Below are 21,505 nucleotides of genomic sequence, written 5' to 3' on the forward strand. Positions count from 1 at the left end.
GTAATATTGAACATTACTTTTAATATGAAGCATGGCCTTGATTCTGTTCTTTCAACAGGCCTAATATGTCACTGCTCCACTACGTTGTATTAGGTCATAAACCTTTTATTACATGATTAAGAGCAATTTTATGCTTAATTCAAATTTGTCACCAATGCTGCACTGATATTTTTCAGTACTTTTAGGGACAGCGTATAAATGATGCAGAAGTACAGGCCAGCTGTTAAATAATAAAGGAAGTGATTTCCGTAAGGCGTTTGGAGGAGCAGAGAGGAAGCATTAGGGAGATGTTTGCAGCACAGTATCTTGTGCCATAGGAACTGACCTGGTTCTGAGCGTCTCCAGATGCCCCTGCCTAAGAGCTTTGCCTTTGTCGTGCTGCACGTCACTTAATCGTATTTGTGATTTTGGGCTTGTGTTGTAGGCAGCATAGCGGCTTGCAGAGCGCGGCCAGCGGATGGCACCACTGTTCGGCTTTCCTCACCGCCTTGCAATTCTAACAGCACTGATTTTTGTCTTTGTCACATGTTATGGCACTTTCTCATATCTTAATCTTCTTCTCATTTTAATTTACAGGATTTAATGGAACAGCTTGAAAAGCAAGACAAAACTGTCCGCAAGTTAAAGAAACAGTTGAAAGTATTTGCTAAGAAGATTGGTGAACTTGAAGGTACTTTTATCTTTTGAGAGGAAGAGAAGGATTTTGGTTTACTTTCTGTGATGCTGTTGTCATCGTATCCATCTGTCTCCGTGGTCGCGAGGGCAGTAGCCTCTCTAGCTGATTCCAGAAACAGGAGATGCGCGTGGTGCTCTACGCGTTCCTTTATAAACCTTTACAATATTTGCTGTATTTTGAAGCAATGAGTGGAAGGAGATTGATGCTTCTCCGAAGGCAGAAGCCACTGAAACTTAAAGAAATGTTCCGTGGCCTGTTTCTGTACTTCGACACAGTACGTGACCAAAGCAATACTAAATATGAAGCAAGCAGAACTAATTCCTCCAGTTGTCCTTTGTGAATTCCTGTGTCGCTGGAGCTGAGAACGCTGAGACTGTCTTTGTCCGCTTGAGGTTTCCTTTCGTAGCTGGTAGGCAACTTCAGTATGGGAGTGTTGAGATACGGACTAAGCTAATTGTATTTTTATGAGCATCAGAGTGAGTTGCCTTAGGATCTTGCAGTCGTGAGGCTGAGGACTTATTATACCTCTACATAAGTAGTGTCACTTTAATTGCTAAAAGCAATTAATGATGTTGTAAAGTTGAAGTATGACTTTGTTTTTAAATAATCCTGCTCCTAATCTTTTGGAAGGTTTTCTGCTTCCTCCAGAAACAAGCTCACTGCCTGGTGAGTCGTTTTATTGAGTACTCAGACTGAAATTAGTGACAGTCTTCATTGCTTTGGTGTTTGAAAAGAACTGCGATGTCAGGGTAACCCTGGATTAACAGGAGTCTGTTATCCTCTGGCAGGCGCGGGGTGCAGCCGGGAGGGCTGGCAGAACGGGGACCTTTCAGGGGCTGAAGCCAAGTTTTGCTTCTCAAAACCAAACGTGCAGCTTAATCAAGTGGAGTGCGGGTGTTGAATGTGGCACCGTGGGCACTGCATGCAACAGGGTGGATATTTCATATATCCTTTTGAAAGGTCACTCCAGTTCGGGTTGTTTTTAAAAAGTCTTTCAGTATTGTTTGGTTGCTACTGCGGACAAGATCACAGTATTCCTACAAACTGTGGAGTGGGAAAATACTTCTGAAAATATCATCAACAACCAACAAATATCATCTCAACAATCTGTCTTTTTGTTTAATGGGAGTTGTGTTGCTAATGAAAACATTTCTTAGTTCTGTATGCTGGAGATCTTCCTCAGAAATGCCATAGTTATTGCTTGTACAGGAAGATATTATATATCATTTATTTTCATTTCCTCTCTGCAGTGGGCCAGATGGAGAACATATCACCCGGACAAATCATCGACGAACCTATTCGGCCAGTTAACATTCCACGGAAAGAAAAGGACTTCCAAGGGATGTTGGAATATAAGAAGGAGGATGAACAAAAGCTTGTCAAGAATCTTATTTTAGGTAAGCGTCTTTCCCGTTTGCAGCCTCCTCCGCTCCCACACGCTCTGCAAAATGAACGGGTACAACACAGAATTTGCATTGTGAGATGAATAGCTTCTTTTGGTTTTGACAGTGCTCTATTTATCTAAAATTCATAAATGACTATTGTAATCTAAACAACAAAGTACATACTAATGTGTCTGCGTATCTTTTAGCAGGCAATTATGTTTTGTTCTATTCTGATGTTTTACCGAGAAAGCGGCTCTTCTTAGTTTTACTCCTGGTTTTCACTGGCCCTGTATAGATATGTATGTATGATTAACTCAGGAGGTTGTGGTTATGACATGTAACACCTTTCAGTGGCTTAACAAAACATTGTGTGTGTGTTTCTCCCAAGAGCTGAAGCCCCGTGGGGTGGCCGTCAACCTCATTCCAGGACTGCCGGCCTACATCTTGTTCATGTGTGTGCGCCACGCGGATTACCTCAATGATGACCAGAAAGTGCGGTCGCTGTTGACTTCCACCATCAATGGCATCAAAAAAGTGTTGAAGGTTAGTCAGTCTGCTTCGTTTAGGAAAACATTAATTGGCTCTGGAGTTCTGATCAGTACAGTCCTCCCGCCAACGTTACAAAGTGTTGTTAACAATTAGAGTGATACCATTTTATCCACATAATGCCACAGATGGTTTGAATTAGTGGACAAAGAGTTGCATGCCACAGAATGAGTGTTTGGGGAACAGCATCACATCACCCTGTGATTTCTGCGCAGAGCGTTAGGATGGGTCCGTGAGACACGAAGACTCCATCTGTGGGGGAAATCATGTTTTGAAAAGCATTACAGAAGTCAGGGAGGGTGTTTAATGGCATTTTGGCAAAACCCTTGCTTTTCTGATCTCTTACTGCAATACACAAAGTTTTGCAGAACATCGCAATATGAGTAGCTCCAAGAAAGTAGATTTGAAGTCTTTAATTGTTTATCTAACATTTTATTATTTTATTCCTCCTCCTAATCCTTATTGAAAGGTGTTTGTTTTTAACCTCTAGAAAAGAGGCGATGACTTTGAGACAGTGTCCTTCTGGCTCTCCAACACCTGCCGATTTCTGCACTGTTTGAAGCAATATAGTGGAGAAGAGGTGAGCAGCGCTGCTCCTCTGCTTTCTGCTGCTCTGCCATGGGCGCTGCTCCTTAAGAAACTCCAGTGATATCTCAAAATCTAGCCAAAGTCTCTTTGTATAATATTTTTGTGTTCCACTGAAGCATTTGTTTCTGTTGTTTTCTGAATTCAGGGCTTTATGAAGCATAATACACCTCGTCAAAATGAACACTGCCTCACTAATTTTGATTTAGCTGAATACCGACAAGTACTGAGTGACCTGGCTATTCAGATCTACCAGCAGCTCGTCCGAGTGTTGGAGAACATTCTGCAACCCATGATTGGTAAGGAGAGTTGAATTCTTGAACTTCACACCATAGTACCGAATGGAAAATGGTGATGGTGGTGATATACTATATCTCGTATTTCTTCCTAATCAGTAGAATTACTTTGATAGGATTTTATATATATATAAAAATATAAATAGTATACTATTACATATAATAGTATAATATAATTAAAATAGTATCTCTAATGTATAATAGCATATATATACTAGTACATACATTATTTAATGCGGTAATCTGGTTGTAGGTGACAAGGACTACACTGGACAGGTTGGATTAGAGGCAAATCTAAACTGTGGCTGTTCTTCTGGCAGTGACAGAATAAATCAATACACCTTATTCGTGCTTGTCATAAATCATGCATTTACAGGAAGATATTGTTAGGACAGTCTTACATTTGTCGCCCTGTCTGTTGGGAAGTATCCCATGGAAAAATTAGACTTTAATTGCCTGAGAACTTGTAATTAAAATGGAGAAAAACGGTTGTTATTCTGGACAACGATTAGCACTGAGTATCTAGCAGTAATGCAGCTCGCTTTCAGGGAGATTTTTTCATTACAAGTGCTTTCCATTTTTCTCGTCAGACAGCAATTTTTATTACGCTTTCCGATCACACCATTGAGAAGAGTGGAACAGCTCTTTGTGTGCTGACTCTGCTGCTCGTATGACCATGGGAGGAGAAAAGTGCTTTTGGGAGCTAGAGTTAGACCTTCCTTTGAAACACAGACGCTGGGATCTTTATAAAAACCCTGCAAGCATAGATTTTGTAGAACTTAGCGGGACACAGAATGTCTGGAAATCAGGGCAAAGCGTGGCCAGCAGAGAGCCCAGCCTGCTCTTTCTGTATGAATGCTGGGGTTTGCCGTCTCACACAATATGCTTGTATATCGGCAGTTTTCAGTTGTTATAATAATGTTGTCAATCAACTGCAGTTTCAGGAATGCTGGAGCATGAGACTATCCAGGGTGTCTCGGGCGTGAAGCCAACGGGGCTGCGGAAGAGAACGTCCAGCATTGCTGACGAGGGAACCTACACTTTAGACTCCATTATTCGGCAGCTGAACTCCTTCCACTCAGTGATGTGTCAGCACGGAATGGATCCGGAGCTCATCAAGCAGGTTGTCAAGCAGATGTTCTACATCATTGGGGCTGTGACGCTTAATAATCTTCTCCTGCGCAAGGACATGTGCTCGTGGAGCAAAGGAATGCAGATAAGGTGGGAGAGCTCGTGTTGGACTGTTCTCGAATGTGCTGTTGGAAATCTTAGTGAATTCTTGGCACTGCTGAACATCATTTTGATGGAACAGCAGATACATTTGGAATATCTATTTTTCTGTACATAAACAGTTGCACGTGCTGTTAAACTGATTTTGTGAGGGTCAGCTAAACAGAGCTTGGTTAACTTAGGAAATGTGGTAAAAGCAAACCAGAAGTATTTCATCAAATAAGAATCAGAACTGTAGGTGGCATGTTGATAGTTGCTTTCTCAGCTTTTAGAGAAGAACAGCAGACATGCCTGCTGCGGTCCTTGTGCTCTGGCGGCTCAGTGGATCCCTGCTTTGTTCATCCACGCTGGAGTTTGCTGCGTCCTGCAGTAAAGTCTTCTGCTCTGCTCCATTCCATTCCATTCCATTCCATTCCATTCCATTCCATTCCATTCCATTCCATTCCATTCCATTCCATTCCTGCAGCTGGCTTGGTTGTCCAGTGCATTCTACTGGCCTGTGCCAGGAAATGTAGCTGAGGCGTTCCAGTCCCTCCAGTAACCTTGAAAAGCGTCACTGCACATTTGCATGGGCAAAATCTCATTACCTGTTTATACTTGTCACATTCCTGTAATTAATAGCAACAGAAACTCATGGGAAAAGCTAGTTAATGGAAGTCCTTGGCCACAGTTTCTAAATGTCTTGAAACTCAGAATCTCTTGCCTTACTCAGAAGGAAACAGTATGAAGAGAAAATTACAAGAGATGACAAGTGTGAAGGAAAAACATGGAAGGACAAAGAAGCAGCACTGGGAAAGAGAAATTGCACGTGCTTTTGATTTAGCCGTAATCAAGCATTAAATGTCTCCATACTCTTACCTCTTTGTGCAGATACAATGTGAGTCAACTGGAAGAATGGCTACGGGATAAGAATTTGATGAACAGTGGAGCTAAGGAAACGCTGGAACCCCTCATCCAGGCCGCACAGCTCTTGCAAGTCAAAAAGAAGACGGATGAAGATGCAGAAGCCATTTGTTCCATGTGCAATGCACTCACCACCGCCCAGGTAAGCCAACTCCCTTCCCTTGGCATTAGTACAATTAAAACAGATGAAGTTAGAGGGGTAAAAAAGTGAAGTCATAAAACTGTCTCGAATGGAAGCTACAGGCTGTCATAATCATAGGGTCAAAATTAGGAAGATAAATACAGCGTGTTTCCAGGGGCCATCATCTGATTTCTCCATAGTTTGCTGTTTTCCACACACACGTAGAATTTTAGAGTTTCTACCTCCAAAGAACATATGTTCTGAGGGAGGTCATTTAACATAGGGAGTCATTTAACATAGTCATTTAACATAGGGAGTCATTTAACACAGCATTAAGCAGATGACAGAATTCTGTATGAATCAATAAAGCAAGAAATACTTGTAAAGATTTTTCTTTTTTCAAATAGCTGATTTAAAAGGTATATTATTAGTAACCATGGATGCATCTGTTGATTCGTCAGGAAAATGAACTTAAGAATGGTTGTTCTTCTTCACAGATTGTAAAAGTTCTGAATTTGTATACTCCGGTTAATGAGTTTGAAGAGAGAGTCTTGGTATCATTTATACGTACAATACAGGTATGGCTTTGTTTTTTCATCAAAAATCAGCCGATTCTTTCTAAGAAACTCTCTGATGAGCTGAAATAGCTTGTGTCCCAAAACACATTCAGGAATCTGAATTAAGCCAGGCTGTTTAGCTGCTGGTTTTTAGCTGTGTTGAAAAGGCGATGTCAGCCTTAGGATTTTCAGCCATCGCAATTTACCACGTCCAGACTTAGATGAAAAGGTTCGTTTCCCTGTCAGTACGTCTGAGGTTTTCGGAAGGTGAGATGTTTTTGTGCTCACACGTCTTTGTGGGTGTAATCACATTTGTATGCCAGTGTTTCGGGTGGCAACATTTATGTATCCAAATATACTTTCATTCCAAGGTTCTTCGTTTAGCCCTTCCAATTTTATACATATTGATGAAAATGAAGCATTTTGAAAACTCCAAAGAAAAGCAGCTAGTAGAGCAAAATAAGAGAAATAAAGACGATCTTTCTGGTCTGTTAGAAATCACATTACACTGCTAGCAGGATAAGGGAGATTGGGAAGGATACGGTTACCAGATAGTGTGCAAATTCTTCCTTTGCAGGGAATCTAAATATCTTCAGATTGCATTGTTAAGGGGAAGATATGCAGAACGGAAAATGACAGTAGTAACTACAGTTTAAGGGCACAATTGTTGCAGATGTGTTGGGTCAGGTCAGCATAGAGCGTGTGTCTGCACACACGTGTGTTTGTGAGTACAGGTGCCTCTTTGCAGGTGATTGTTATGAGTGAAGTGGCTAAATGCTCATGTAATCTCTCTCTTCTCTTTGCAGATGCGCCTGCGAGACAGGAAGGACTCTCCTCAGTTGCTCATGGATGCTAAACACATCTTCCCTGTTACTTTTCCATTTAATCCATCCTCTCTAGCATTAGAAACCATTCAGATCCCAGCCAGCTTAGGCCTGGGCTTCATCTCACGTGTGTGATCCCAGGGAAGTACCATCAGTGTTAGATGGAGAATGACTTCCCTGATATCTGTACCCGTTAAAACATAGAGAGCCACTGAGAACACATTTTCTGTACAAACAGTCTATACATGCCCCGATCTGTAGTAACGTAGCTGGAAAACCACATAACAGCACCACAGACTGAAGGCTCAGAGAGAGACGTGCGTTTGTGTTCAGTCATTGCATTCATGGGGACATCACTAATTCATGCGTTTCCAGAATGTGGAAATCGGGCTTGGACAAAAATGGTGTCTTCAGCTGTCTAGAGACATTTTTAGGTCTTTAGTATCATATTTAAATAGTATAAATTGAACTCCATATGTAATCTTCTCCTAGGCAGGGACCAACAGGGACGGTCGCAGTCCTGAGCATGGAAGACTTGAAAGTGAGGCATCTCGTAGTAGGACACACAGTCACTTGGGAGCCTGACACCTTTAATTTGTAAAGACTGGAATGGAGAACACAAGCTGGCAATATAAAAAATGATTTCTTAAACCACTTCCTTACTTTTGTCAGTTTGACAGAAATTCTAGTGATAAGTCTCATAGCTCGCTATATGCTGTAACGTAGGTGTTGTTAGTACTGTGGTTTAGGTTTACCAGGCATACTAAAGCGCTGCTGCATATCGTGTTCTTTTAAATGTATGACAGTATCATACTAGGAACTCAAATAAGATCCTTCATTTCTTGTCAGCAACCTTATTTACAGGCCAGTGCGGTTTGTTACTACACCTGGAGTTTTGCAAATGGCATCACGTAACACCTGTAAAGGAAAATGGTGACTAAGCACAAGTAGCACACTGGAAATTACATGTTTAGTTCTTTTTAAAAGTAGTTCTCTAAAAATACAGAGTCTTGAAGCAACTGCTCAGAAGTCAATAATAATTTAGTATTTATTTAGACTTTGTAGTCTGTCTGACGTTCTCCTTTGTTCATAGACCCCGGAGATGAGTAGAATCTCTTCTTTAGTGCCACTTTAAAAACAAAAAGAAAAGAAATTCGTACTGGAATTTGAAGAAGAACGTGAATAGAAGATTTCTTTAGCAGCTCAAGGCTGTTGTTCTTTGACTAACAAGAATGTTCAGTAGGTTTTGACTACAATGCTGCCATTGGACTCTGACTCAAGCTGATTTAATGGTTGGAGATCCAGACTGCATACTGAGAAAACGAGTTATTTTGAATATTGCACATCTTATTGGAAGCGTTTTTCTGTCTCACATATCTTGGATCTGCTATACGGAATTCACATTTCACAATGTGCAATATGAGTGCAGAATCCTTTCTGAAGGCTCCAATTCAGAACTTCAAAGCAGGTAGTTCGTGGTATATGGCTCAAATATACACGTAAAAAAGCCACACACATTGCTCAGTTGCATTGTGCAATATTTTCTATGTATTATAATAATGAGTAACTTAGTATAACATTAATTTCTTTTAATATTGCTAATGAATCTAGAGGTACACTAATAGGGAATGTGGTACTGATGTGTTTGCCCGCAGACTCCCGGGGGATGTGCTGTTAGGCCGGCTGAGCACTGCGGTGGTTCCACTGGAGAGGGGCATGTGCTGTTGGGGTGGCTGCCAGGATCAGGAGTAAAGACAACCCAGACTTTGCCAGTATCATTTTAAGATGCTCCTGTCGTCTTATTTTCAGCTGGTTATGCCCCATGTTATGTCTGATGGGTCACGGCAGTACTTGCAAAGCTGCAGTGCGTAAGTGTTCTGCATGGTTTGGATTGTTCTCCTCTGTGGTATATACCACACACTCTGCTGTCAAATGTTACTTGATTTCTGGAACTACAGCTCCAAACAAGGTGTAATGGAGTTTTCAGGCTGTCGGGGTGCTGTGCTGTGAGAATGTGATGGGAAAGCCCTCACGTTGGTAACGGGGTTGGGGTGGAAATACCTGAGAACATGCTGACCTACAACATTTTTCTGCTATTGAAATACAAACAGTTGGCGTTACAGTATGTTCATACTGTAGATCAGGAAATACATCCACGACTTAAGCATTAGTGTATTAAAATGTATGCCTAAATGTATTTCTGTTTCTTTTTTGAGTTGGTTTACCTGTAAAAAGCCTTATTGTATCTTGTTTCCTTAAGAAATAGTGTTTAGTAATTTATAGGTATTATCTTTAACCTCAGTGGTTTGACTGGTATCACTTTTCTATCACATTTAAAGTATATGCTGCTTGACATGTTTTAAAGGAAGATATTTTTAAGTTGGAATAGATGTGTAACTGGTAATTCATCTAATACTTTACCTGGCAGTATTTTACATGCACTTTTCAGAAGTAAAGATGTAGTGTCAGTGTATAATATATCTTTCACCGTAGGACTAATATCTCTTTAACCATGGAATATAATGCAGAATTATTTTAGCAATTTTTTTTCCTTTGGATCATTGTTATGCTCTTTTAACGTGGACATATCTTTTATATTTTAATTTATTACCTATTGCTATGACAGATTTTATCGGATGCTGGAAAAATACCTGTCAACGACCCCTTAGAATGATATACAGTTATTGTAGAGATTTTGCACAATAATTACCTCATTCAGTTTGGTGTATTTTTATTCCAGTGATAATTTAATTCTGATGTTTAGGACACAATCTTCTATCCAAATTCTGAAATATTGCTTCCCAGACTTCCATCTGGGGTGGAAGTGCTTAAGTCTGTTGAATGCAGTTAGTCTGTTCTATATATCCCAGGAAAAATGTAGGATCAACTTCGATGTTGCCAAGAGGATTGATATCCCGTAACATTTGGTCCCAACTTGGAAACACCAGCATTTGCAATTTGAAGGTCTGTGTAATTGAAACGTAACACATTTCAAATACCGTACAAAAACGATGAGTAAGCACTTGGTTTTTTTAAGATGCTGATACTTCATGTGATAGATAAAAGCCTTTAAACATGGGTTTTCACTCGATGCCACTGCCGTACATGGGTGAAAAATGAAACGTTGTCAGAATGACCTGAGCTCTGATCTGTTGTAGTGTCTGACGTTGTACTTAGTCAATGTATGCATCATAAAAGCTGTAGCCTAATAGCTATCACTGGAAAATGTCCAAATAAAAAGACAACTGTAAGATTTGCCTTGGATTGCGTTGGTTGGTTGTTCCCGCTGCCCCCGTGTCACCCGCCAAGGGCGCCGGACCTTGGTTGCGTGAACCACGGTACCGACAGCGCCACCGAGTGCTGCGCGTGCTTGGAAAGGCTTGGCTGGACATAACGCGCTCCTTGCAGGCTCTTTTGTCACCAAATATTAGCTGTTAGTGAAATAAGATCTGTACTTCGCTGAAACGTTGTGTTCTGTGCCATGAAAGCTCCTGGGCGGCCGGCAGAGCATGGATCCACTGTCCCAAACCAGGTGCGACGTTTATTCGGATCTTTCTTATGCAGGATATTTAAATGTATCACCTATTAGTGCCCTAAGTTTAGTAAACGCATCCTGAGTTGTTTATTTTCATCTCAGTTCATTAGAGAAGCTCCTTGATGGACGGTGATTGATGTTCCTGCTGTTTTTTCCCTGTTGGGTCAGGACCGGCTCCCCTCGTCGTCCCTGGCAGCCCGAGTGGCCCTTATTGCTGATGCCGGGCGGTGTGTCCGAGGGTCCGTACGGCTGTACCGGTGTGTGACAGCGGGGGCCACCGCTCCCCTCCCCTGTCCCCCTGTCCCCTGTCCCTGGCAGGCGCGCTGCCCGCACAAACAGCCCCGCGGGTGCGGGAGCGCTTTACCCGGGCGCGGCGGGCGAGCGGCGCCTCCGCGCTGCCCTCGGGGGAGCCGCCCGGCGCTCCGCGGGCAGGGCCGTGCCCGGGCGGGCCGGGCCGCGGATCCGGGGCGGTGTCCGGGGCGGTGCGGCGGCCACCTGCCCTGCGGCCCCGCCGCACCGCGTCTGTCTCCGCGGGCGGCCCCGAGCGGCGGCGCCTCGGCCCCCATGGCGCTGGCCGAGCTCTACACCCAGGTGAGCGGGCGGGGAGCGGCCCGGACGCACCGGAGCGCCACGGCCGCGGCGGGGACGGCCGCCCGGTGCGGGGGCGGGGAGGACAAGGGGCACGGAAGGACGGGGGGGCATGGGAAGTGCAGGGGGAGCACGGAAGGAAATGGCTCACGGAAGGACGGGGGACACGGGCCGGGCGGGGCCCGACTCCCCGCAGCGGGCTGGGAGTTCGTGTTCTCCCGGGAGCCGCTGGTGGGACTCGGGGGTTGGACCCGGCGCGGGGACGCGTGTCCGTGTGTCGGGTGCAACACCCGTCGGACCGCTGACCAAAGCACGTCCCAGCGGCTCTGAGATCCCGGAACAGCACGGGAAAAACGCCTTTTTTGGGACTTGTGAGCTTTTCTTTAGGTGTCGGTCTCTGACGTGCCGGCTGCTGATTAGGCAGCTGTGGAGTTGAACAGCACTTCCCTGGCCACTTAATCGCGAAGTGCTCGCTCTTTTTAATGCAAATATTGAATGTGTTTGGCAAATCTTGGCACTAAAACACAGATTACTTCATCCTCAATACGGCTGCTCTAGTTTTTGCACGTTTCCCACTTTGCCTGGAGTCGCCAGAGTATTGTGACGTATGATTTGTTTGCTTAGCTTTAAATATCAAAAATAACACGCATACATTCCTCATTTATAAGCCTGTATCTCTTCTATCGCAAAACCAGGTGCCATAATAAACTCTGATTTAGTCTGCAGCGCTGTTCATTCGTTGTGTCGGTGTCGTGCTCTGAGCAGCTGAAAGAACAAACGGGGCTTTTGTAATCGGGCCGGAGGTTGGGAGGTGGCGGGGAGGAAGGAGTGTGGGTGTAACTTGAGACGAACGGGAGCAAACTCTCCTGTGTTTACCTGTAAGGCCGGGTCTGGAGAAGGCAGCTCTGGTAGGCCGGGTTCATTTGCCAATGGAGGTGCCAGGAACTGCAGGGACCTTTTCTGGAGAATCAGTACTTGGATCACCTGATTTTTCGTCCCTTTCTGGTCCCTGACCTTCTGCAGTTCGCTTTCCCACATGGGAACACGCTGCGAGGCCGTTTGGTGGTGATATTCCTGACTCACGTGGAATAAGAGCAAATAAAGAATTCAGTTGGACAGCTGTGAATAGACAAGTCTTTTTAGAGCCAGGAAATCAGCGTAGTGTAGGAATGATGCAGAAGTCTATTTGTACTTAGATACACGTGGAAAAATCAAAGTTAAACTGATTTTATTTAGCCATGTCTTTCATTTGCCAATTTAATAGATATTTGTGAAGCTGGGTTTTTCTCCCTATAGTCAAATAGCTGAAAACATTGTCATGATGGTGGTTTGGGCTTGTTTAGAAAAGGTCTTTGTGATTTTGGATATTGTGTGGAAAAAAAGCCATGGTACCAAAGGCATCGGTGGGGAGGTACCACGGAAGCAGCTGAGGTCTGATTAGCGTCCATCACCTGCCATACACGCCAGGTTGGCACATGGTCCATCAGAAAGGTCAATCTCCATCCTTAGAAATACTGAAAGCTCAGCTGGAGTGGTCCCTGGGCAACCCAGGGTGACCTGCAGGGCATCCCTGCCCACGTCCCTCCTACCCTAACCCGTGTGATGGGGTCCTTGGGCTGGAGTTGAGGAAGCTGCTCGACGAGTGCTGTGCGGTTTGGTGAACACACCGCGACTGTGTGTTCGGTGGGTTCTTGGAGCAGAGACCCTCATGTCCAGAGCATCTGCTGGAGCTTCCAGGGCTTCCACCAAATTCAAGAGGGAAAAAGGTTTTCGTGCCCAAAACAACAGTTGCGACACCAAAATGAGAAGCCGTGCGAGTCTCCAAGGTACCTGTGGGCATGCTGGCAATCCATGAAATCCTTGAATAACTTTTCCAGTTAGCAGCTGCGGCAGTTCTCAGGAGTTTATTTAAACACAGTTGGTTTAAACTGACTGTGAATATGGCGAGGCCAGGGGGATTAAATGGGGGTTCCAGCTCCCAAAACAGAAAAGGCGCTGGAAGAAGATTGTGCAGCAGGGTTGTCTGTGCGAACAGGGACTCGGTGGTTCTGTGCTCTCTGGTGATGCTTTATCACAAGTTAGAGGAGAGATGGCCCATAAGAAACTCAGTCCTAGCACACAGTGATGATTTTCAGGCTTTTTTCCTGACATCGCTGCCCGTCCTTCTGTCTTACACCCAGATGTGGTCTTTGATGTTGTCTCCATTGCAGTCTGAGATACACGCTGTGTACGGTGTGAAAATACTCCGCACCAAGGTTTAAGGAAGATGGTGATGTGTCAGAAATGATCTCAAACCAAATCCCTGACCAGAAGAGATCTCGGTGTTACTAGAACCAGTATCTATTACTGCATAGTTGCTGCATTAGGGAGGGTTTAGATATGCCTCTAGGGTGTTTTTATAGATTCTAGGGCAGAGCGTTGGAAGATGTTGGTGATGCTTCAGCACCAGAGGCCGGATGGTTCAAACAGCATAATTTACATTCAAACATTTATGCTATAGAAGGCTAGGGGTCATTCTGTGGGTTCATTCTTCAAAAGCCTGACAGGCAATTACAATTCATCTGTTTCTATTGGAAATAAGTGCTTTTGGGAAGGGTATTTGGTTCCTGAGACAGAGCTGGAGGGCCGGGCTGGGCCTGAGCTCAGCTAAGCCAGCCCATTGCTGGTAAAGAAGAAACCTGTTGGTAGTTTTGGAGATGTTTGGAGGTTGCACCTCAGTCCCTTTGGAAGACAGTAACTGTGCAGAGTCTTTCTGTTCATGCCCATGGCAAAATGTTTTCTGCACTCAGGATCCTATATTCGAAGTCAGTGAAGTGATGGTCTAAATTCTGCTCAGTGAGGTGCTTTTTCTGGTAGGTGCTCATTTGAGATTTCTAGGAAGAATAAAGAATGAAGAATAACTAAACCACAACAGCAGAGCCTGCTGAAAGGGCCAGAGCTGATCATATTCCCCGAAAGCCCTGGGGTCCAGTTCAGCTTTAAGGTTGCGCTTGACACCTGCACACTATTTGTTTTTCTGGCTGCTCTGGTGTTGTGATAACAGCCAAGCCAACTCTTGTCTTGTTTCTCCGTTGCAGTACAACAGGGTTTGGATCCCTGATCATGAAGAAGTTTGGCAGTCTGCAGAAATCACAAGAAACTACAAAGCTGGAGACCGTTTTCTCCAAGTGCAATTAGAAGACGGAACTGTAAGGAGAAAAGTGTTAATTATTGTGGGGTTTGTGGGATATGTTTATATAGAGACATAGGACTCGCCGTTACAGGATCTAAATGACTCGTCTGCGTTTTCTTTTGTGCTAACCCTGCAGTGACCAGAACTTTATTATATTGCAATTTATGGAGAAAACAGCTGTTACCTAACAGTACGAAGAGTGCGGTTCTGCTATCTGTACCGCGTTAGTGTATATACATACCACGAAGAAGAAAGACCACCGTGTAAGAGTTTGCAAACGGCATTTCTGCGTTCCCATTCTGTAAAGACAACTGTTAAACGTGGGGTTGAATGGCTTTGTTGAAAGCAACAGAAGCGAGTGGCAACCCCTTCGTTTTCTTTAGGCAAAGGCTGTTAAGTCAGTTTGGGAGCCGACTGAAGGGCGTTTGCTTTAAGTGAGCTGCAGCTGGTCGGCCCTTTTCCTCTGTGCTTGGAATATGTGTTCGTTTAGAGAGCTAAACACATTTGCCATTTTGACAGATTTCAGTAAAAAATACTGCAAATAAAGAGAACGTAGCTTCCTTTTTAATACGCAATGGAGAACTCCATCTTATTTTCGTGGTCTGTAAGTCCCCCACGTTCAGTGGGATGTATGGAATTGATGACATGCGAGCTCAGAGAGGGCTCCGTCAGCCCTGTGGTCCCGCGTACAGGTGGGAGATCAACTTGTGTTCCTGCAAACATCATGCATTTGATGGTATTTCACGTGGTTTCTGTTGACAGGAACTGAATTACCCGGTTGATCCGGCTGCTTTGCCGCCGCTGCGCAATCCCGACATCCTCGTTGGTGAGAACGATCTCACTGCGCTCAGTTACCTCCATGAACCCGCTGTTCTGCACAATCTCAAAGTTCGTTTTGTGGAGTCTAAGCTTATCTACACCTATAGTGGTAAGCGAAGTAAAATGCAGGGTTTAAAATATTCCTAAATTAAAAAAAGAAAGTGGGTTAGTTTGCAATATGATGCGAGCAATGTTTTCATCAAGTGTATTTAACTCATTCAAGGTAACTCATTGTTGTGTGAGCACAGACTTGTTTGTTGATCCATTAGAAAATACTGGTATTTGTGTCGGTTTAACTGTTGCTGCCAAAAGCTGGCATTGCATTGGACTAACCTGTGTGTTATTTCTGTTTCATACGCTTGGTTGTAGGAATCATTTTGGTGGCGATAAACCCCTACAAACAGCTGCCAATATACGGAGATGCTATTATCCACGCATACAGCGGGCAGAACATGGGGGACATGGACCCACACATCTTTGCTGTGGCAGAAGAAGCGTACAAGCAAATGGCCAGGTTCAGTATGTTCTTTGTATCCACAAGTAACACTTGAAGTCTAGTGGCAATCTGTGTTAATTGTGATTTAATTTAATTGTGCATGTGCCGTTGGCTATTAAGAATACCTTTGAATGGTCAACTTAACCAGAGGAGGAGCAATTCCTTAACCAGCTGAGGAACTTCTAGAACTCATAACTATTTTTATTTGTATTTTTGTGTATATAATTCTTACGTTTATACGTGCATTTTAGACGTGTCTGATTTAAACTGACTATTTGGTTTTAGGAATAACAAAAATCAGTCTATTATAGTCAGTGGAGAATCAGGAGCTGGAAAGACGGTGTCCGCCCGGTACGCCATGCGGTACTTCGCCACGGTGAGCAGGTCCAGCAGCAAGGCCAGGGTGGAGGAGAAGGTGCTGGCGTCCAACCCCATCACCGAGGTGAGCGCTGGAGCCGCTCTCGCGTCTGCGCTCATCGGGGAAAGAGCCCCAGGAAAGTGTAGAGTCTTGAATCTGGGCAGGAACAACCCCAGGTTCCAGTCTAAGTTGGGGCATGACCTATTAGAGAGCAGCGTAGGGGAAAGGGACCTGGGGGTCCTGGGGACAGCAGGGTGACCATGAGCCAGCACTGGGCCCTTGTGGCCAGGAAGCCAATGGGACCTGGGGTGGGTTAGAAGGGGGTGGTCAGTAGGTCAGAGAGGTTCTCCTGCCCCTCTGCTCTGCCCTGGGGAGACCACACCTGGAATATTGTGTCCAGCTGTGGCCCCTCAGTTCCAGCAGGACAGGGAACTGCTGGAGAGAGTCCAGCGCAGCCACCAAGATGCTGCAGGGAGTGGAGCATCTCCCGTGTGAGGAAAGGCTGAGGGAGCTGGGGCTCTGGAGCTGGACAAGAGGAGACTGAGGGGGGACTCATTCATGTTCACAGATATATAACGGGGGAGTGTCAGGAGGATGTAGCCAGGCTCTTCTGGTGACAACCAGTGACAGGACAAGGGGCAATGGGTTCAAACTGGAACACAAAAGTTTCCACTTAAATTTGAGAAGAACCTTGTTCCCGGTGAGGGTGGCAGAGCCTGGCCCAGGCTGCCCAGGGGGTTGTGGAGTCTCCTTCTCTGCAGACATTCCAACCCGCCTGGACACCTTCCTGTGTAACCTCAGCTGGGTGTTCCTGCTCCAGGGGGATTGCACTGGATGAGCTTTCCAGGGCCCTTCAACCCCTGACATCCTGGGATTCTGTGTGAAACCTCCAGAGATGTTCTACCCGCCGGAGTCAGACATTGAAATCAGCAGTTTAGCCTCTGGATGTTGCGGGTGGGAAGAAGTTGGCTGCAGGAGCACCCGGGTTCTGCCTCATTCACCAGTGGCACAGTTTGCCTCCAGAGTTTTATCTGACCATGTCCTGTTAATTAGATTATGAGAAAACAATATTGGACAAGTTGTTTGTTTTTATTAATTGGAGTAGAAACTGGTTAACATTCCTTATAGTGGGAAAACTTAGTTTCTCTAATTCTCAGTTTATGTGTTGCTATATTATTTGACTTGAGGCTTATCTTCCAATTTGAGCCCCAGAATTTACATTTCACAGCTCAGTGCTGAGATTGATCCCCGAGCACCTTTGACTTTAGGAATGTGTAGCTGAGTCGTGTTTTCACAAGGTTGTTATTATGAAAGATGCAAGTAAACCAGATTCTGAAAGTTTGTATTTTTTGTAGGCTGTTGGCAACGCAAAAACCACACGGAATGATAATAGCAGCCGATTTGGAAAATACACTGAGATCAGTTTTGATCAGCAGCACCAAATCATTGGGGCTAACATGCGAACATACCTGCTCGAGAAGTCCAGAGTTGTCTTTCAGGTGGGTGAAGGAAATACAGTCAACATTAGTGTAGCTACTGAGGTACTATGGTTTTAGTAGTTTCATATAGAAAATGTTATGTGAGGTTCTGAATAGTATGACTAATCTGCATCCGATTTATTTTTAATAAGAGCTAATCTTATTTATAATAGAAATGGATTTATTCCATGTTCTTCCTCATGGTAAGTGGAGGATGTATCTTGGGGGTAATGCAAGAAGGATTTAGAAATCTGTGTCTTTCAGTCATAACAGTAACACGTGCTGGGAGAAGAACAGCGAACACGGGGCAGAGGGACGAGATTCATTCTGGTGTCAGAGGATAATTGTGATAATCTACTAAATAAAGCATTTCATTTTATAGAACCGGTTTGATGAAGTTTTGGGTTTTAGTGGTATTGTAACTTTTTAAGTACCTTGAAAAATCCTTGTATATATCTATACTATGAAAAATCCTTGTATATATCTATACTATGAAAAATCCTCGTATATACCTATACTATGAAAAATCCTTGTATATATCTGCTGCCTGGAGGATGGGTTGGAAATAGAGTTTTCCAAGTCCCCACAGGGCACAGTTTCAGCTGTCACTCCCACACAGTTGTGTGTTACACTATTTGTCTTATTATTAGATATTATGATTAGATATTATTAAAATTAGGAATTATTAGAGTAACAACCTTGAGGAAAGAATACAGCAAATCGGTAATAGAAAGAAAGTATAGCTGAATTTATCACTTTCAAAGCTTTTGTTGAGGTCTAAGATGTTCTGCTTTAATATTGGGCAATTTTGTTGCCAAACTGTCTTACAGCAGAATCCAGCCTTTTTGGGTTGGTTTTCCCTTCTGTAATGGTATCCTTTGTTTCCATTCACAGTCAGAGAATGAGCGAAACTACCATATATTTTATCAGCTGTGTGCCTCTGCTATGGAGCCCGAATTTAAGCACCTTAAACTGGGTAGGTCTCAAGCAACCAACCTGCTCTTCATTACTGCGCTGCAGCACTTTGAAGCCTGGCTGTTCAAATGCTGGGATATTAAGTGCTTTGTACCTTAAATCTCACAGACTTACAATGGGCCTCACTTAGCTGTTCATCCTGCTGGTATTGAACTTGGTGGCAAGTCCCTAGTAACTTGGATAGTGCATGATCAAGCACCTAATTTATTCCAATGCTTTCTATAGTGACAGACGCCAGAATGACAGTTTAGGGTCTTGATTCTTGTATCTATAGGAAGCTTTAAGTCCACCTGGGAGGAGCAGACCTCGGTGTATGTTTGCTCAGGGTTCGTTCCTGTTTGGTTATGAGATTGGGTATTAAGATGGTTATGAATTACGACTACTCATTTGTGTCAGCTCAGCTGAACTAGGGGCACGGCTTTCCCTCAGGAGAGGACCATTGCTATTACCTGTTATCTGTCATTGCTGTTCTCCTCCAGCTGTTATCTGACAGTATCTTTACAAGAGTCTTTACCAAGTGACTATCCTCAGTCCCAAATTTCCAGCACTATGAGTTTTTCTTCTCTTTAACAGGAAGCGCAGAAGAATTTAACTACACAAGAATGGGCGGCAGCGCAGTGATAGAAGGAGTGGATGACCGAGCCAATATGGTGGAGACTCAGAAGACGTTTGCTTTACTGGGTGAATTGTCTGGAACGCCTTTGCAACAGATGGAAAAAGCAGTTTGTTTGTTTTTCTGAAATGGGCAAAGGTGGATTGTTTCTGAAATGTCCAAAACTTCAGTAGCCATTACCAAAATTATGCCTCATCTCTCATCAGATGGGACAGGCAGAAAGTACCGGGGCTGTGCACCCTGGTCTGCAGAGATGCTGTATGTACAGTTCTGGGCTACAGAACAAAGCAAGGAATCCAGCATCGTGCTGTTTTAATTAATCGTACCTTTCCTGAGTGTTTAAAATAATCTAGAATTGGGTTTTTTTAGGTCTGAAGGGGGATTTTCAGATGGATGTTTTTAAGATGCTGGCAGCAATCCTGCACTTGGGCAATGTGGAAATAACAGCTGTTGGAGACGAGAGATCATCCGTCAGGGTGAGGAAGCAGCTCACTCGCGTACCCGCGTTTTCTTTTCTATCCTATGCCAAAAGTCCTTTAGCAATCATTTTTCTCATATTTGAGGCTCAGAGCAGCATTAAATCTGGTTATGACACTTGAGAGATTTCTCTGCCTTCCTCTGCATAGAATCCCAGTGAGTGTTTATACATATATATATATATGTATATGTATATACAGTGTTGTCCAAGCTGCTCAGAGCGTGTCCCAGCAGCCAGGCCAACCAGCCAGGACACCTGGACATACACTAAAGTCACCTTTTCTTTGAATGTCTTAATCCAAAGCGTCCCCTCCAGTCTAATTTCTGCTCTCCTATATCATGAGCTCTATCCAGTATTCTTTGCTTTACCTCTTCTTGATATTTTGTCTAAACACAGAAAGCAGTTTGATGTCGGCGCTGCCCAGTTTTCACTGTCCGAACAGCAGTTAAAGTGTTAAGAGTAATCTAATAATATTTATTTACGTTCTTTAAAGCGGGAGGATCAACATCTCAATATATTCTGTGAACTTCTGGATTTAAACGGTGACAAAATGGCACAGTGGTTATGCCACCGCAAGATTGTCACCACATCGGAGACGGTGACGAAGCCGATGACGAGGGCTCAGGCCGTTAATGCCAGGGACGCCCTGGCCAAGAAGATCTATTCTCATTTATTTGACTTTATTGTGGAAAGAATTAACCAGGCTTTGCAGTTCCCTGGCAAACAACACACTTTTATTGGTGTTTTGGACATTTATGGGTAAGAATGTCTCTGGAAGCAAATTAAGTCGTGCTTTTGCTGTGGAGTTGATAGAGACACTTTTCATTTCGTACAGTTAATTAATTTGGGGGCTTTTGTTTGATGGAAAGGTGATAGTCATGTCAGTTCTTTATCATCCAGAGTAGTGCAGTTGTTCAGCAACTATGACTATTAGTATATTTTGTGAATGAGATTTAAATTTAATTTTTGATATGATATTTTTACATTTAACTGGATTTTGTAGCTCTGTTCTATCTGGTACAGGGAAACCTGGCAATGCCTCAGCACCTTCATTAGTCTTACGGCTATTTCACTTTCTTAGAAACATTACAATAGCTTCAAAGCCTTACAGGGATACTATAATTTGTATTTAAAATCAAGGCTTTTCTCCAGTCCTGTTGCATCACCTTATATTTTGTTCTTATTTGACATGTGTTTCAGCTTTGAAACGTTTGATGTGAACAGCTTTGAACAGTTTTGCATCAATTATGCCAATGAGAAACTGCAGCAGCAATTTAACCTGGTACGTCCTTTTACTTGTTAGAGTTCTTTAGCTTGTTTTGCTTCAGTTTGGGGATTATCAAGAATGGATATTAGCAAATGCTGTTGGTACTTGAGTAGTGGATATTTCTGGATAATGGCTATTCAGATTAAAAGATTTTATATATATATATATATATATATACACACATACACACATATATATAAATGATAAATTCGGAGTTTATTTTCCTAAAGGACAGACATGTATACTATACTACAAAATATATAAGTATTTTGTTTCTATCTTATATATGCAATCACACATATACATATAAATGCATATAATATATACACATTGCATATACATGCATATATGCATACACAAATGCATATAAATATATACACATTGTATATATTTTCTTCCTTAATTGCAACCTCCCATTTTGACATTTGCACGTGTCCAGCACGTCTTTAAACTGGAACAAGAAGAATACATGAAGGAAGATATCCCATGGACTTTGATAGACTTCTATGACAACCAGCCGGTCATTGACCTCATTGAAGCTAAAATGGGAATTTTAGAACTTCTGGATGAAGAGTGCCTGGTAAGTTAAAAAGTCTTGTGTTT

At 43.4% G+C, this 21,505-nt stretch overlaps 2 protein-coding genes across 9 annotated transcripts in view; both read left to right on the plus strand.

The window, feature by feature from the left end:
• MYO5A (myosin VA) overlaps positions 1 to 10,387 on the plus strand; it is an 84,799-nt gene extending 74,412 nt beyond the window's left edge. For all 8 annotated transcript variants that reach the window (XM_082060956.1, XM_082060958.1, XM_082060960.1 and 5 more), the window contains 9 exons: positions 577 to 670; positions 1,927 to 2,073; positions 2,450 to 2,604; positions 3,098 to 3,187; positions 3,341 to 3,491; positions 4,427 to 4,709; positions 5,589 to 5,763; positions 6,240 to 6,320; positions 7,106 to 10,387. In XM_082060956.1, the coding sequence (XP_081917082.1) occupies positions 577 to 670; positions 1,927 to 2,073; positions 2,450 to 2,604; positions 3,098 to 3,187; positions 3,341 to 3,491; positions 4,427 to 4,709; positions 5,589 to 5,763; positions 6,240 to 6,320; positions 7,106 to 7,258 (1,329 nt within the window). In that variant the 3' untranslated portion in view covers positions 7,259 to 10,387. The remainder of the gene's footprint in view (positions 1 to 576; positions 671 to 1,926; positions 2,074 to 2,449; positions 2,605 to 3,097; positions 3,188 to 3,340; positions 3,492 to 4,426; positions 4,710 to 5,588; positions 5,764 to 6,239; positions 6,321 to 7,105) is intronic.
• An 835-nt stretch (positions 10,388 to 11,222) lies between these two features.
• The window catches only part of MYO5C (myosin VC), a gene marked incomplete at its 5' end in the record, with an annotated part of 33,424 nt that continues 23,141 nt past the window's right edge, over positions 11,223 to 21,505 (plus strand). The window contains 12 exons of the mRNA XM_082060969.1: positions 11,223 to 11,249; positions 14,324 to 14,434; positions 15,181 to 15,346; positions 15,607 to 15,751; positions 16,019 to 16,175; positions 17,447 to 17,590; positions 18,464 to 18,545; positions 19,118 to 19,225; positions 19,527 to 19,633; positions 20,129 to 20,394; positions 20,836 to 20,917; positions 21,342 to 21,482. Of these exons, the coding sequence (XP_081917095.1) occupies positions 11,223 to 11,249; positions 14,324 to 14,434; positions 15,181 to 15,346; positions 15,607 to 15,751; positions 16,019 to 16,175; positions 17,447 to 17,590; positions 18,464 to 18,545; positions 19,118 to 19,225; positions 19,527 to 19,633; positions 20,129 to 20,394; positions 20,836 to 20,917; positions 21,342 to 21,482 (1,536 nt within the window). The remainder of the gene's footprint in view (positions 11,250 to 14,323; positions 14,435 to 15,180; positions 15,347 to 15,606; positions 15,752 to 16,018; positions 16,176 to 17,446; positions 17,591 to 18,463; positions 18,546 to 19,117; positions 19,226 to 19,526; positions 19,634 to 20,128; positions 20,395 to 20,835; positions 20,918 to 21,341; positions 21,483 to 21,505) is intronic.

The sequence above is a fragment of the Streptopelia decaocto genome, assembly GCF_964273445.1.
Source record: "Streptopelia decaocto genome assembly, chromosome: 9".
Classification (NCBI taxonomy): Eukaryota; Metazoa; Chordata; class Aves; order Columbiformes; family Columbidae; genus Streptopelia; species Streptopelia decaocto.